This window comes from Argiope bruennichi, chromosome X2 (genome assembly GCF_947563725.1).
Source record: "Argiope bruennichi chromosome X2, qqArgBrue1.1, whole genome shotgun sequence".
NCBI lineage: Eukaryota > Metazoa > Arthropoda > Arachnida > Araneae > Araneidae > Argiope > Argiope bruennichi.
The window spans coordinates 85,421,862-85,437,869 of NC_079163.1; the positions used below are offsets into that span (position 1 = coordinate 85,421,862).

The following is a 16,008-nucleotide window of genomic DNA, read 5'->3' on the forward strand; positions in this document are numbered from 1 at the left end:
TTTCACTGTGACTGTAACCGTGAGAGTTCTATTGTTTTAAATCTTCACAATCTCGAGCGTGTACCTTCAAATAATAACATGTGAAATTTCCTGTCGGTTGGTTGAACGGATAAGCCACAAGAAGTTCGTATATCAAGGAAGTTTTTCATAACGATTTTGGAAATAATCATAAAAAAATGCCCTATGTACTAAAAATTTTTATTTCTGAATTTTAGAAATATGGGGGGGGGAGGGTGCTTACTTACTTTAGGAATATTTGTGATTACATAATAATAAATTAATTTTTACTCATAAAAATGCGATATGTTTGAAAAAGTGCCAAATACCAGTTTAAAAACCAAAAAACCATTGACGCATTACAATAGTATATAAGAGGAAAATTATAACTAACTGGTACATATAAAATCGGAATCTGTTAGTGATGTTATAAAATCGATACCCACTTCACTTTATTCTAAATGTGTTCTAAGTAATTTAATACAAGTTCTTCATAAGCACATTGAACTCATTATCTAATATTATCATCTATTTCAGATTTTTAAGAACATTTTTTTTAATTTACTAGGACTTCTTCGATCTATATTGAAAACAATAAAAAAAAATCATTGTAAAATGCTTACTTTACAAATAAGATATCGTGTGATAATCATTTCTAAATAAATTACTGAAATAAAGAATAAGATGACTTTTAAATTACATATTTATTTTAATATTCGCTAATCACATATAAAAATACAATTTAAATGTAAAGCAGAACACCTTGTTAAGTATGAATATATATTTAGTGTGGAATGAAGACTATAAAAACTATCTACAGAGCAGAGAGTTCACATTGGCTATTTGAGAAACAAAATTAAAAGGATTTAAGAAATTAATAAAATCACATCATTGTGGCTCCTGGTAATTTTTCGTTTCTCTTAAGTATTTTAGTGCCTGTGTTCATAAAAGTTTATTATCCCTGTGAGGTTTCTTTCTCATAAGCTGATTTCCACATATCTGCTAGGCAAACCGATGAATGGAAGCGGTAAAAAAGCATGAGGGGTAATGTTGTATGACCAATGAACATCCATATTAAATCTCCAAAATATTCTTCTTGTCCGTGATAATGCTCAACACTTTTTAATTCAAAAGTATTTACAATCCACAGTGTCAGATTCAAAATAATTAGAAATGTGATAATTTCTCTTCCAGGTTTCTTATAACGGAGACTTTGTGAATTGCTGCATCTTCTCAAGCCATCAATAATGAATGGAGTTTGAACGATTACCTGAATAGTTACCAAAATATGTAGAGCTAGTCGACTATAATTTTCATTACTATATTCAGCCATGACAGACATAATTCCATGGATGAAATAAAATGGCAAGGGAACGAATAACAATACATCGTCCAAAAAAGTTATAGGATGTTCGCTTAAATCAAGTTTCCGTATTTGATAAAAGGCAACAATGACCGCGAGCATGCCAATCATTGTTAGTCCTCCTTCTTGAACTGTATGAATGATTACTGCTTGAGGTTCATAACCTTTTGTTGACATGGCTACGAAGAAAACTATTACAGTTACTATAGTAGTAAGTAATAGAAAAAGTCCAGTGAATAAGCCCTTGTTGGCAGAGTGACAGTCAGCGTTAATGACAAGATTGCTCTGGTAAGTGATTTCATCACTACCAAGTTCATCTTGAGATATTGTGTGCCGCAAATGATGGGGATTCGAGTGGCTATGCTCTGTTCCGATGTTTTGCCATACAATGAACCATACACCAGCTAGGAGGAGGTTGAATTCTATGGCAAATGGATAAAGATAAGGTATAGCACTTAAGGAACGTGTTGACAGAACTGATTCTGCAGTGCAATGATAAGGATCATTCCAGTTTTCTCGCTTTGTAACAAGTATGTTGAAGCTGGCAATATCTAGGAAATAAATTTTATAGAAACAAATTTTAAAAATACATTTTTATTGTACTGAAAAGAAGAATTTTAAAAAGTTTTATTTATTTACCTTTTAATACTGAGATCAGTTGTTTCTCAAATTTAATACCGTATACAGCGCCACTAATACATAATTTAATTAATAATATTGAAATAGTGTACTATCATCATCCAGAAACCAAACATTTATAAAATTTTCGATTCTAATGTATTAGGAAGTAAGTGAAAGTTCAATTACAAATTCCATCTTTACAAGCGTGAAACAAGTCACATTAAATTGAAATGTATTATAACTAAAACTACGTTTTCTGTAAAAAACATAATGCAAAAAAAAAAAATGCTTTTAACTTAATTAAATAGCAAAATACTGTTGATGAAAAATGATTTTTTTATTCATTATTTAATAGTCAGTAACTATCATTTGGTTATTATTTATAATAAAATATTTGTGGTTGCAGTATATTTGATTGGTAGGTAGCATTTCTGCAGTTTTCTTGAAACGTGAACCTTTATAACTTAAACTGCAGTAGCATCTTTTCGTACATGATTTATTTTCATTGATATTCAAATAAAACTGGTATTGAAGTAAATTCTTCATTGAAGAGTGGAGACTTGTTAAAAAAAAAAAAAAATGGGAACATTTGTGGTTGACAACAGTGCTGATCCGTTTTTCTTTCTTGATTGGATGTTTCATTTGGGGAATGGATTCTTTTAGACTCTGAAAGAATGTTGAAGTGGTCATGCTGACTCACTTTTTCAAAATTGAACTCTAATTAAAATCTATTTTTATTACAACCAAAGTAAGTGTCAAAATAAACTTTTTAAAATTATATTATAAAAAGTCTCGAATCTGTCAGTCATATAATCAGTTTTAAATTTTCATAAAAATAATGAATAAAATCATATAACTTACTAAATTCTGAAGTAGGAACCTCACTGGAATTTAATGTTCTTCTATGACTGTAATCTTCAACAGCTTCTTCAACAATTGTACCAAACCAATTACACATGCAAGCAGCGATAAGGTGCATTAATCCAAATCTTGCCAAAACAATGTGTCTGTTGATGACTATCTGTATAAAGTATTGATTAAAATTAAGAGATTTCTGATATAATATCTCTAAATTGTAATAGCAATATTATATAAAAATTACTGCATTCGTTTTCATGGGTTAATTATTTTTGTTTATTAACGCCCTACTTTATTTTCCATTAAAAATATTTATATTTGCAAGTTTCTTTCTGTAGCAGTTTTTAAAGAAGATTAACGAGAGTTAAAATATTTATTTATATGTGCTTTTAGAATTAATAGTATCACTAACACATTTCAGAATAATTTTTACCATTTAAAATCATGATGAAAATATTTAAAAAGAATGCAGTGGAACTAGTGAATTATTAACAATTATTTAATTTTATAAATTTTAATTGCATTTTTTAGGTGTGTATTTGTTCAAACCGTGGCGTTTCATCAGAAGTCCAAAACGGCTTGTTCTCGAACCACGTATTACTAATATCATGAGGGTAAAAAAATCCGACTAATGTCAGAAAAGATGGATGGGAGGATCTTCCCTAGATAGTTTTTCTAGGGTCTTCACGAGAGAAGTCAACTACCCTATGAAGTGCCATTTAATCGTCAGCTCAGGTATCTCTTACAGTTATATTTGATCTACCAGCTTTCTAAATAAGATTATTCAGATTTATGACTATTTCCTATCTTTTAGATTGATCCTACAGTGTCGTAACATGAACGGCTATTGATTAGAAATGTAAATGATTATGAAGTTGTAAGTAATGTACATCAAACATTCTATTTAGCAATAAAAGTACAAAATTACAATAATATGTTAACAATTTCGGTTTTCTTATTTGGTGTATAAAGGGAACTTACATTCGAATACTTGAAGGTGATAAATAGCTGATAGAAAGCATAAATTGGTGACAGAACATGCAATATCACAGACGATGTGTTTGAACAATTGGTTTGATCTTCTTCATTTACGTACGTGAGAATATGTTGTCCTAGTTGGAGTCCTTGGTAAATTAAATATCCGAAGCAGAAGCCTTTCAAAAAGAAAAAAGTCTGTTAATAAATAATATCATAATCCTGGTGCTTTTTTTATTTTTTAGTTAATTGCTATATGAGAAAGTTAATCTAGAATTTAAAAATAGTTATTTTTACTCATATTTCTGTAATAATTTGTAAGTAAATAATTTTTCATGCATCTAAGGCGGATTTTTAAAAATTCAAATCCAGTAGGTGATTAATTTAGTATTTTTCATGGCTTTAAAGAATTCTACAAGGAGTAGTTACGAATATAATTTCTTATTATTGATGAAATAACCGTGACACAAATAGGATGCAGTTAATGTTGATTTATTTTTTTAACCATATGACTGTTAAAAATATTCGCTGGAAAAAAATGGACCATTTTTTCTGGACTAATGTAACCCATACACTCAGCAATTTGATGCTCTTTTAAATTAATTTTGTTTGTTATTTTGAAGAATTACGATCGAAAGCGATGCACAAGCAAATACGTTCAACACTTAAGAAGGAACATCGAAAACATGATGTTATTATACAAAAGAAAGTCCGATTTTCTTTAAATTAATGTAGAGTTTAAAAATTTAATTTAAATTTAATCTCAACAAATTAAAAGTAAATAAGCTAAGGATTTTAAATTTATTGTGCAGAGCTTTTCATTTAGATATTCGAAATACTAATAAATTTTTTATTGCGATAAAAAAAATAAGTAGCGTATAAATGTACATGCAATTATATTGTAGAGGCTCTGAAAAAACTAGATGGAATTCTGTTTTTTACACTATAGTATTAATACGTTTTCCTTAATTATAGTGAATTAACTGTTATTAGGTTGAGTATGCGTTATTGGTTGAGACCTGTCTTTAATGGCTTCCATAAATGAAATTCAGCTACTTTATTGACTTGATGAAGAAAAATTTCTTTTCTGTACTTTTTAGTGCTCAAGACCTCCAAGTCTCTAACGATCGCTTTGGCTTACTTCTGAAATTGATTGCTACAAGTGCATTATCGAGTAGTAAAAAAATTTTGATGTAATATATGGTCTTACCTGCTGATCCTATTTTGAGATAGAAACTGCCACTGTGTCTTCCCATTAAAAATCGATATGGTGGAGGTTTATAATCTTTGTCATTATTTTTGTTTTGTGTTGTTGAAAAGTCGAACCCCGAGTTGATGATGAATTCTGTAGCTGTACTGAATCTGTCGTTTGCTTCTTGCATCGCATCTTCTCGCTCTTTCAGCTGCTTGAGAACTTCAGTTTTGTATAAGCACAAATCCACGTGAAATACGACCAACCATAATATTCCTATGGCGAATATGATGCTGCTGAATATCTATAATTAAAAACATTTTTAGATAATTTCGTAGCCATATTATTGAAGTTTAGCAAGTTATATAAAATGAACGATTTTTATTTATTAAACTGCTATAAAATTTGGATTGCAAAAATTCAATCATTAGATAGAAGAAAATATCTAAATTATTCATTTTCTGTACGCAAGGAGAATACACGATAAATAAAAGAATTAAATGCATGATTTATATTTAGAAATGCGTTGAAAGTTTGAAATGCTATTGATACTAATGAATTATTTTTTTTTCTTTAAAAGTATTCCAAAGAAAAATGGGAAGAGAAAAATGAGTTGAGGTAATTATTTTCTTTATTCCTGTCCCAGTCAAGGAAATAAATAAAAATCACTTATGAATCTCTTGTCTGAAAAACAAAAGATGTAGAGCTTTGCGATTTTTTTTTTTTGAAAAATTAATGGCTGTTCCTTTCAGTAACACATTTCTGTCAACTTCCACGAGAAGATTTCTGAAGGTTGAAATTATCTTGAAAGGGTGTTGGGAGTTTGCATAATCTTCTACTTAAATTACTATAGATTAAAGGTGTCAGACTCTCTTCCTGCACTGAGTATCCTATGAGCATAATATTCCTAATAGCATTGCTGGGATGTTGGCCGGCATTCAGAATTTCGTAGAGATATAGAAAAATATTTCTTGTTAAGATAGGATAATTTTGCGGCGCTGCAAACAATATAACATGATTTTTAATAAAAATTTCGTAGCTCAATTTTTACTCCATCATTAATTCCCACTTGTTTCAAGGATCTCTTCGCACTAGCTTCAGAAAACTACCAAAATACGTAACTTCGTAGCATTTTCAAAATAGTTGCAATATCACCTACCTATTTTCACTATGAACTCAAAATTGCAAACGAGCTGTACGTTTTTCCTTTTAGGTCTTTGTATTCGAAATGTCTTTCTAGAAGCCAGCTGGTAGTAAAACTAAACAAAAAAAATTGCTGTTGGACATAGATATTTCAAAGAAAAGTGAAAATTGGAGTATATTTGGTGTTACCAAAATTAATTAATTGTTTGATATGTAATAATGTACCAAAGCTTTATAATATAACAGAACCGTTTTGAATAACGTAAATGAAAATATGTTAATTGCAAAGAATTAATGAGAATAGAGAAACTGAAAGAGTTCAAGATGGGAATAGAAAACAACAGTTAATGTTTATTTAAGTATCACAAGAGAATGAAGCGGTGATGCATACAAGGTACGTATGATCATAATTGATAAATAAATATTCAAAACCTTTGTCGAAGAGGATTTCATCAAGGAATGTCTAATTAAAGCCGTAAAAGTTGTTTGTTCTAAAAATCTGAATGTTTTTCAAACTTTCTCTTTGTCTCAAAGGACAAAATGTATTTAATTGCGTTTATAAACTTATGTAAAAAAATATAATCTACCTCTCAAGATTTCTGTAGAAATAAATGAATCTTTCAATGACCGGAAAAACCAAGATTTTGTAGAATTACTGCGAAGAAAAATTAAGTCAACCAACTTTTTGAAGTATCCATGATTCACCATACGTATTGTATTGTATATCAAGAAGAATTATGCTCGAAAATAATAAAAACGGAAAATGTCTTGAAAACTATAGAACAATTATCAATATCATAAGATCACATAGCATAAATCAGCCAATTTTTAAATGAATTAGAAACCGATTGGTTTTCCTGCTCGAAGATTCTCAAACACTTCTGGGAATTGAAAGAAGGAATATGTAACTTTAATAACCAAAATACACTAATATGTTTTCTGACCCAGTATAGTTGCGAGATTTGATTGATATAAAACATTTATCCATTATAATTTAAAACTGAAAGAAAAAGATCAAATCATCACGAAGATGGGTGACCAAGTTAAAAGATTGAGACGTAAGCTAATTCTTTGAGGAAATCAAATGAAAAAAATGAAGATTTAACACTTTCCAACAAGAATAAATCAAATTTAGGAAAAACTGCATTGTACCGAAAATGCGCCAAAAAATGTTTAAATCTTAGATCTAAATTTAATAACCAGGTACGAAGATTTCAAATACTTGGATGCTTTTTTTCCTCCGATTTTCTTATATATAGAAGCGGTACCTTATAAAATGCAAATGGAGATAATAGCAAATCTAAAGATGTTCAGATTTCAAAGTAAGATTAATTTAAATTGGGTTGCGTGTAATTTACAAATATTTGCCAGGCATGTATGAGAACACAAGAAAATTGACATGAGAAATTATTTCTATATTTGGAAATACATGTTGGGGCAACGATTATTGATAATTTTCGAATCAATGGTTATTGATATTTATCTTGTACCAGTTTTGAAAATGACCTCTGCGACAGAGACGGAGGCAGAGATTTGGCGACGATGGCAAGTATAATTTCTTTAATTCAGCTTCAAAATAACTAATTAAAATTATTTTTACATTTAATTAAAGAAAATTAAGTATTATTTAGCCTCTTTTTTATTCAGATGCTGATCCTTTCTTTCATTGTTAAAATTTTTCAAAGATATTTGTAAAAAATTGTTCAGTTTCTTTTACTACCCATCAAAAGATTGTTTATATATAAGTTCTATTCTTCATGAGACTCTTGAGGTTGAATTTCTCTGAGATCTAATTTTAGAAAAAAAATATGGTTATATTGCATTCTAGATTGCAGTTTATAGATAGAAACACAAATTGCGCCAAAATGACGTGTCATGTAAAATGAACAAAAGCATGCTCTTATTATTTTATATCAGAAGCTATATAAAATAAATGTTGAAACAAAAAATTTTATAAAAAGATTTTTTTTTAGAAATGCAGAATAATAAATAAAAAAAATTCTATGTTTCCGCCAAAAATTGATTTTTCAGCGTAGAATTGCAACAACGAGCAGGAATTCAGATGCATTTCGAATCTGAGGAGAATAAGCGCTTGTGCGTAATAAAAATTTATTATAGCTCTGATTTGAACAATATAGAATGCGGAAAAGATGCAAAGACGTTGCTTCTTAAGAAGGCTGGTTAAAATATTTAGTAAATATATGTACAAACTTACTATTTTATGTAAGATATGAAAAATGAACTACTTAAACATTAGATTCCTCATGTATTTATTTTTCAATGTATATTTAGGTTTAAAAACACAATGCATTTTATTAAAAAACAATTAGATCTTGAATATAAATTCCTCTGTCTTCATTTTTAGCCATGTGTTCTTATGGTTAAGAACTTTTTTCTCTCTGAATTATTGCAAGCTAATGTTCCTCTCAAAAAGTGAGTTTTATCCCCTCAGTTGCAATCATTAGTTTTTATTAACCCCTTCGTGTACAATGACGAATTTTAATCTCGCATCGAATTACTATATTTTTAATTTCAAATCTGAAATTAAGTATCAAATAATTTAAAATGCAAAAATCACTTGAAAACGCATCATTACCTCAAATGCCCTTAAATAATTCTAGGAATTAAAATAATAATTGTCCCAAATAAGATGTGCTATCTAATTAGGAAGTTAAGTAAATTTGAATGTCATGAAATTAGTTTGTTATATATGAATATTCTATGAATAACTATTTTAATCATCCTTTTATAGACATCTTTAAACAAAGTCCATTACAAATTTAGACGCACCTGAAATTATATAGTTTTTTACCGCCAATAGTAATTGAAAGAAAGAAATACAAATAATAAAAAGGATACGTTCCTTGATTACATAGTCACAATATTGAATGCAGAATCTGAAGAATTCAGGTAGTAATTTATTTAACAAATTTAGTGCATACTTGGATAAACTCTTTTAGTGTAGCTAAAAAGTTACCATACCACACAATTTATTTTCTGTCGTCAATTGCAGTCGGAAATATTTCTTTAGAGTAAGCAGCCTGATAAATTAGATTGCAAAAGAAAAAAAGATTTTATTGTTAAATAAACTGTAAAATTTATAAATTAAATAAACTGTAAAAATGTTACTAAAAATTTACTGTTAAATAAATACTGTAAAATAAATAATATAATTTACAATTATATAATTTACGTACTGTAATGATTTATAATGAATTCACCTAATTTGGCTACAGCAAAGTAACTCTTCTTAGCATTCATATGCACAAGAGTGTCGAAAGAAAAGAGTGTTTCATTATATTTAGTTTAACTATTAACTAAATTTTAGTCAGACAATTCTCATAGTGAAATGAACAAAATAAATTTACCAATTCATTACCGAGGAAGTAACAATTAGATGAATAAGATGACGATCAATTTTAGAACTTGAATTTGAATGGTGAATTATGGGAAACAACTCTGTCGTCCTATTCATTTATAACATAAAAACATCAATTTCTCTAATAATTCCAGTGGTAGGTAATTGAAGTACTCGATGAAAACAATTTTTTTTCATAACCATCGATAAAATCTTAGCCAAAATGCAAAGATTAGTCTGCAAAAATGTGACGTATTTTTCATTTGCCAGCTTATTGTTTATTCTGATCATTATAGTATAAATAATAAGCTGAATGAACATTATAACACTTAAATCAGTTGACTGAGAATTTGGACTTAACGTCGTCGATATCCATCGCATTGAATTCTTAGTCGATTGATCTGAACTTTTTGGAAAAATGCTATATCTTATTCACATGTCGCCTTGTCGGTTATATTACCAAAAGTAGTGCAAATTAAAATCTTGATGGCATTTGAATCAAATGTCTGAAAATCTGTGGATAAACTCTTCGACATTCGTCACATTCAATCGGCCGCCCAAAAATTGTTAGCAGAATACGATATCTTATTCACTTTATTGGATATATTGCCAAAACTAGTGCAAATTATAAGCTGACTGAATGACATTTCAATCAAATGTCAGACAATCTGCAGACTTAATGTCTTCGACCTTCACCGCATTGAGTTCATAGTTGCCCTATCAAAAATTGCCAGCAAAATGAGTCTATCATGGTAACAATATCTTATTCACTGGTTACCTTGTCGGTTATATTGCCAAAAGTAGTGCAAATTCTAAGCCGAATGAACGACATTTGAATCAGATGTCTGATAATCTGCGAACTTAATGTCTTCAAAATCCATTGCATACGTTCTTAGTCAGTCTATCAAAAATTGTCCAAAAAATACAGCATCTTATTAACCTACAACTAGGGATTGCAATACCGGACCAAAATTTCAATACCGGTATTCGGTATTTTTTAGATCTTAATACCGGGATACCGGTTTTAATACCGGTATTAGAAATTTTAGAAAAAGAAAGAAAACAAGGTATTTCTTTGTTTTATTTGCCAGTTTTATAAGAGTGTAAATATCACAAAAAATAATATGGAACTTATAAATTATAACAGTATATAAAGAATCACAAAAAAGTAAAGAAACAACTTATTTATTTAAATCACAAAAAAAGTATAAATATCACTATTCAGTCTGTGGTACTATTACAAATTTTTGAAATGTGATCTTAAAAAACATGATGCATCAATTGTACTGTCATTAAAGCTGAAAAGTAATTTTGTGTAAAAATTACCAGCTGTCGAAAGCGCTCTTTCGGCATATAGGCTAGTTGGTGATATTGTTAGCAATGCGCGATATACTTTTTCCAAGTATTTACCTCTAAATCCCTCATCTTCAAACAAATCGATTTCTCGTCGGATGGTTTTGGATATAGCTGATTTCTGTATTGTATTTTGGTTCATTGAATTTTTTTTATTTATCGCTAATTCTAATTTTTGTTCAAGAGACAATTCCTTATCACTATCGACAGCAGTGACATCATAATCTTCGATAACTGAACCGAATTCTTCTGAATATGGATAGGTTTGTGGGTAAAAAAATTGTAAGAAAATTTACTATAAATTTAATCAGATTTGAATTGATTATTTTCTGTTCTTCTTTTTCATTTTCATTTTTAAAATCATTATAATTATGTAAATACCATAAGACATTTTCTATTTCGGTATACCTTTCTTCTGTGCGATTTTTCAATGTAATATATAATTCTTCAGATAGTGATGTGTGCTGTTCTTTCATGATTGCGACATGAAATTTATTGTTGCATTAGCTGTTAATAAATTAAAATCTCTCCGACAGACATAATGCCTCTATAGTCAGTTTTATTGGAAGAAGAGCTGATATAATTCTGGATATTAAGTCGAATTCACTCTCTGAAAAATTAATTTGCAGGTTTAAGTCGATTATTGCTTTTTGGATTGGATTTCTAAATTTCAAAAACCGTTCCATCATTAGGAGTAAACTGTTCCAACGTGTCTTAGAATCTATTATTAACATATATTCTGTTTTATTTTCAGTTAGTATATATTTTTGTAATACGGCATTTTTTGTAAGGGAAAGTTTAAATATCTTAACAATTTTTCGAACTTTATAAATTATAGGAAGCAATTCTTGATGGGTTAATATTTCATCCTCATTAGCAATATCAACTTCCACAATTACATTGTCATTATCTTCATTGTCAATATCACTCTCACTCTTACTCTCTTCAATGTCGGAATCCGAAGTTTCTATATCCACAATAATTGGATTCGCCTGTTCTTTATTTTTTTGGTATAATACATCTATTACTCCTTATTGAATTCCATGAGCATAGCACATTTGCTGATTTGCACCAATAAATTTTCCAACTTTTTTCATAACTGTTAATCCATTAGTCGTTATGGATACAATATCTTCTTTCAGGGATAATCAATGTTTCGGTAATTTAGATTTAAGCAATTAAGCCATTAATTAGCTAATTAATTTCGCCCGTTAGGGAGACATAAAAACAAAAACGTATAATATTTTGCCATGTTGGCGATCCCTGAACATATAGTGGAGAGAATTTAAAAAATTTCTAGTAAATACCGAAAAACCGGTATTTAAACTTGTGAATACCGGTATTACGAATTTGTAAAATGTCTCAAAATACCGGTATTCGGAATCCCGGTATACCGGTATTGCAATCCCTACCTACAACCCTATCGATTATTTTGCCAAAAATAGTCAGAACCGCTTAAACCGTTACTTAAATATTTCGACTGTTTTCAAACAATTAACTTTAAAGTTGTTTTTAAATAATCACATTCAATAATGTGAAGCTCTCTACAACCATCCTGAATTGGTGAACACTTTTGCCGACGAACCTTTCAGTCTCTCGCCGACGGGGGAGGGGCAATTGCCCCCCTGCTGCCGCCGCTTATGTTCTACGAGCAGAATATCCCTTGAAGTAAGAAAAATGGTAGCATAGTAGAGAGGCCAAGTAACAAGAAGAAAGCATTGATTTTATCCTTCCCTTTGTTCATTTTTTTAATGTGCTTTCAACATAAAACTACATTTTCATAAAAACTGGAGAGATTTCTTTATTGCTGTTCTCATAAGTTTAGACATTGCTTATTTAAGCCCATGCTTCCATTTGAGTTTGTCGCCCTTCTCTTGATTCAATTTCTCCTGCTTATTCTTTTCATATCATTGAAGTTTGCTTCATTTAAAGTTAAACTGTTTTAGATTTAAGTTACTGATATCAACTGGAATGCCTTCTACATCACTATTATGAATTTTATCATAGTGCTTATTTTGGCATAAATTATCTGATCGATCGAAAATATAAAAATTAAGTAATATATCTGAATTGAAGAAGTAGTGCATTTTCTTCATATTGAGCATGGCATTTAAGAGGTTAAATTGTTTTTAATTTTTTTTTTCATTGAAAATGCATTTTTCTTTTGCAATAACTGTGAAGAGTAAACAAAAATGTTCTAATTTTTATAGTTATAAACTACTCTTACCTCTGAATAAAGTCGGTGGTCTCTGTGCTGATCGTTAATAAAAATGATAACTCCTAGCATGATTAAAAATACTGCATAGATACTACTCATCAAGATAGATAGAGCTCTCCTGAGAAAAAGATAAATAAAATATGTTTTTAAATTGAAGTTATAGAATATATCGAACAATAAAAACTACGGTTAATCCTTAATTTAAGAAGGTATGAAAATAAAAGTGAATAAAGTATAAAAATTAATAATATATTCTATTTAAATGAAAAGAAATTAAACAATGTTTTCTGTGATGGTCTGTGCATTATCGATTTTTTTTTTTGCGCGTATTTTAAATAAAAATATTCAATCCTTTCAGTCAGAATCTCGTGGTCCGCCCGTGTAATACGAAGTTGAGCTCTGGCCAGTCTAAGATATTTCATACAGGAAATGTACTATTTACAAAACTAAATTTATCGATTCTGACTATATTTTCTATATTTACAAATATGTTTCATTGCAAAAATTGATGTCAGAACAAACATTTCCAGGAGACGGAATGATTTGGAGACATTACTAGAAAGTCAATAGTATAAAATGATGCAGTATTTGACATTTCGGTCCTTAAAATACAGAAACTAAAAATAGTAATAGCATCGAATATCTGACAGTAGATCAACCTCAAGATATTAGAGGACAATTTTAAGAGACAATGAAAAAGATAGCGGAAATGTCGGCAGGTTCTACTGTTCTTTATTGACTATTGCGCATAATTTGTAATGTGAAAACAGCAGAAATAGTCATTTAGGTTGTTAAAAAAAATTTTAAGAAATAAAATTGTATGCCAAAAGAATACAGAATGTCTGAAAAATGTCAAAATGATAACATTACTCTTCTTTCATTTTTAAAGCTCAAGAATTTGCTTGCCATAGGGTAAATTGACTTGGGTCCTCATCATGGTTGGTGAGTTTGGTTGCATCTTTTTCCATGAAATGCCCATTCAACTGGTAAGATGACCTTTCGAGTTATAGACATGGGGGCATAAAATGGCATTAATAATAATAATTACACTTATTGCATAAAGAATGAAATTCAACCCCAGTGATTCCCCAGATAATGACTGATATAAAAGTAGAATTATTACCAATACTAATGAACTGTTCTCTTTTTGAGTCCCATATCAAAATATACTGGGACAGTTGGAAAAAATATATTTGGAGAAAAACATATATTTGCAGGGTATTTCAAGAATACCATTGTTGTCTTGGAATAGCTATTCTCTTTATTTTTTAGAGCACATAAATGCTTTGATAAAATTTTAAATCTTCTGAGATCATGATTATTTTATTTACTGTACCATGCGAATTCTTTAAAAAGAAATAAAAACCTTGCGTTACATTGAATATCTATATCCATCGTGATTACGAAATATTTCTTAGGATATATTTCCAGTTTTGATTCTTTCTTTTCCTTTCAAGATACTTCCCTAATTGCTCCTATTTTAATGTTGTTAATTATTAAAGCCAATTAAATTTATTCGCCATTGGTGCATTACTTTTTAGAAGAAACTACAATATGAGTTTTAAATATTAGAATTTTTTTAAAAATTAAAGTTATTTTATTCCATATGAAAAAGCCTTGTGTAGAATTGAAGGACATTGCACTAATATTTAAATCTTAATTGAGGTTTCCTTAATCGTTTTATATAATCAAGAGTAACTTTATTCAAAAATTTAAAAATAGGAAAGAAAAGTATTATTTTTACTATATTGAAAAACATTTGATGATATTAACTTGCCCAAAGTACTCTCTCCAATAATATTAGATATACTTGAAATCTGCCGCAGTTTTAAAATTTATTTTATTGCTTCTTGTTATTAAGCAAAATTGTTACATCCTTCTAGAATGGTGATAGTCCTGAAATAGAACAGTAATTAATTTCTGATTGTGAATACTCTATTGTTTCTCGAGTAAACAATAGTAATTAAAAAAACACCTTGAAGAAATTACGACAATTTTTGGTAAAGTGTTTCTTTTTCAATTTATTCCAAATACTTACTCTTCAGAAATAGGTCTATGTGGTTCAGAATTTCCAACAGGTACATTAATCGCCGAAATGCTATCGCCATAGAATTCGGGTCCCATGATTAGAGACGGAGGCCTTTTCCGCATTCTTGGGCTAGCTGATCCTGGATGAAACTCTAGAGGTCCACGCGCTGACAAAGATCGTCTGAGTGGTTTTGGGCTGACATTTCCAACAGATCCAGATTCTGGGATGCCGAGAAGATTATTGAGGCGGACGTTGGGATTATTGTGAGAGCCTTTTGAAAGAGAATCATAAACATTAATCGTAAGTTATAACAATGAATAAAGATATTTGCTATAGAACTTAAAATTAAAGAAAAACAATAACAAAATAAGTTCCTGAGGGTTTAAGTATTAGAAATTGAAAAGCCCTCTCCTAAAAGTAATGAGTTTTTTCACGAGTTATTTGTTGAGAAAGATCTGCGTTGTTCTAAAGATACAAGCTCTTTATTTTTTCTTTTCCATAATTTTTATCAATTAGTGATACTTATTCTTATGAAATTTCCTTGAAATATAAAATATGAAGTAACTTGAATACGATACTGATTAACTGCTGATTTTAATCTGAGATACTTAAAATAAAAAAAGAATGTCATGGATACGAATTTACAAGCAAACGATAAAATATAAGTCAATAGATAAAAGAAAATGCGTAAAAATAGTAAAAGAAGAAAAGGATAAAACGAATTTTCCATCCTTACTTATTATTCCAGTGTAACAACAGATATTAACCAAAAACGTTTACTGCGTGTAAACTATTTTGCAAAGAACTATTGTTGAAATTCTACATATAAAGCAAGAGAATTAACTAAGTAGACAATAAATAAGTTATATCTACTATCTTCTCTACAATAATTTAATTATTA

The 16,008-nt window shown here is 29.3% G+C and overlaps 1 protein-coding gene across 3 annotated transcripts in view; it reads right to left on the minus strand.

Moving 5' to 3' along the window:
- Positions 1 to 692: 692 nt before the first annotated feature.
- Positions 693 to 16,008, minus strand: part of LOC129960022 (proton channel OtopLc-like) — a 63,852-nt gene continuing 48,536 nt past the window's right edge. For all 3 annotated transcript variants that reach the window (XM_056073030.1, XM_056073028.1, XM_056073029.1), the window contains exons 3-8: positions 15,117 to 15,378; positions 13,088 to 13,196; positions 5,025 to 5,310; positions 3,821 to 3,993; positions 2,843 to 3,002; positions 693 to 1,911 (exon numbers count right to left, since the gene is read on the minus strand). In XM_056073030.1, coding sequence (XP_055929005.1) covers positions 953 to 1,911; positions 2,843 to 3,002; positions 3,821 to 3,993; positions 5,025 to 5,310; positions 13,088 to 13,196; positions 15,117 to 15,378 — 1,949 coding nt within the window. In that variant the 3' untranslated portion in view covers positions 693 to 952. The remainder of the gene's footprint in view (positions 1,912 to 2,842; positions 3,003 to 3,820; positions 3,994 to 5,024; positions 5,311 to 13,087; positions 13,197 to 15,116; positions 15,379 to 16,008) is intronic.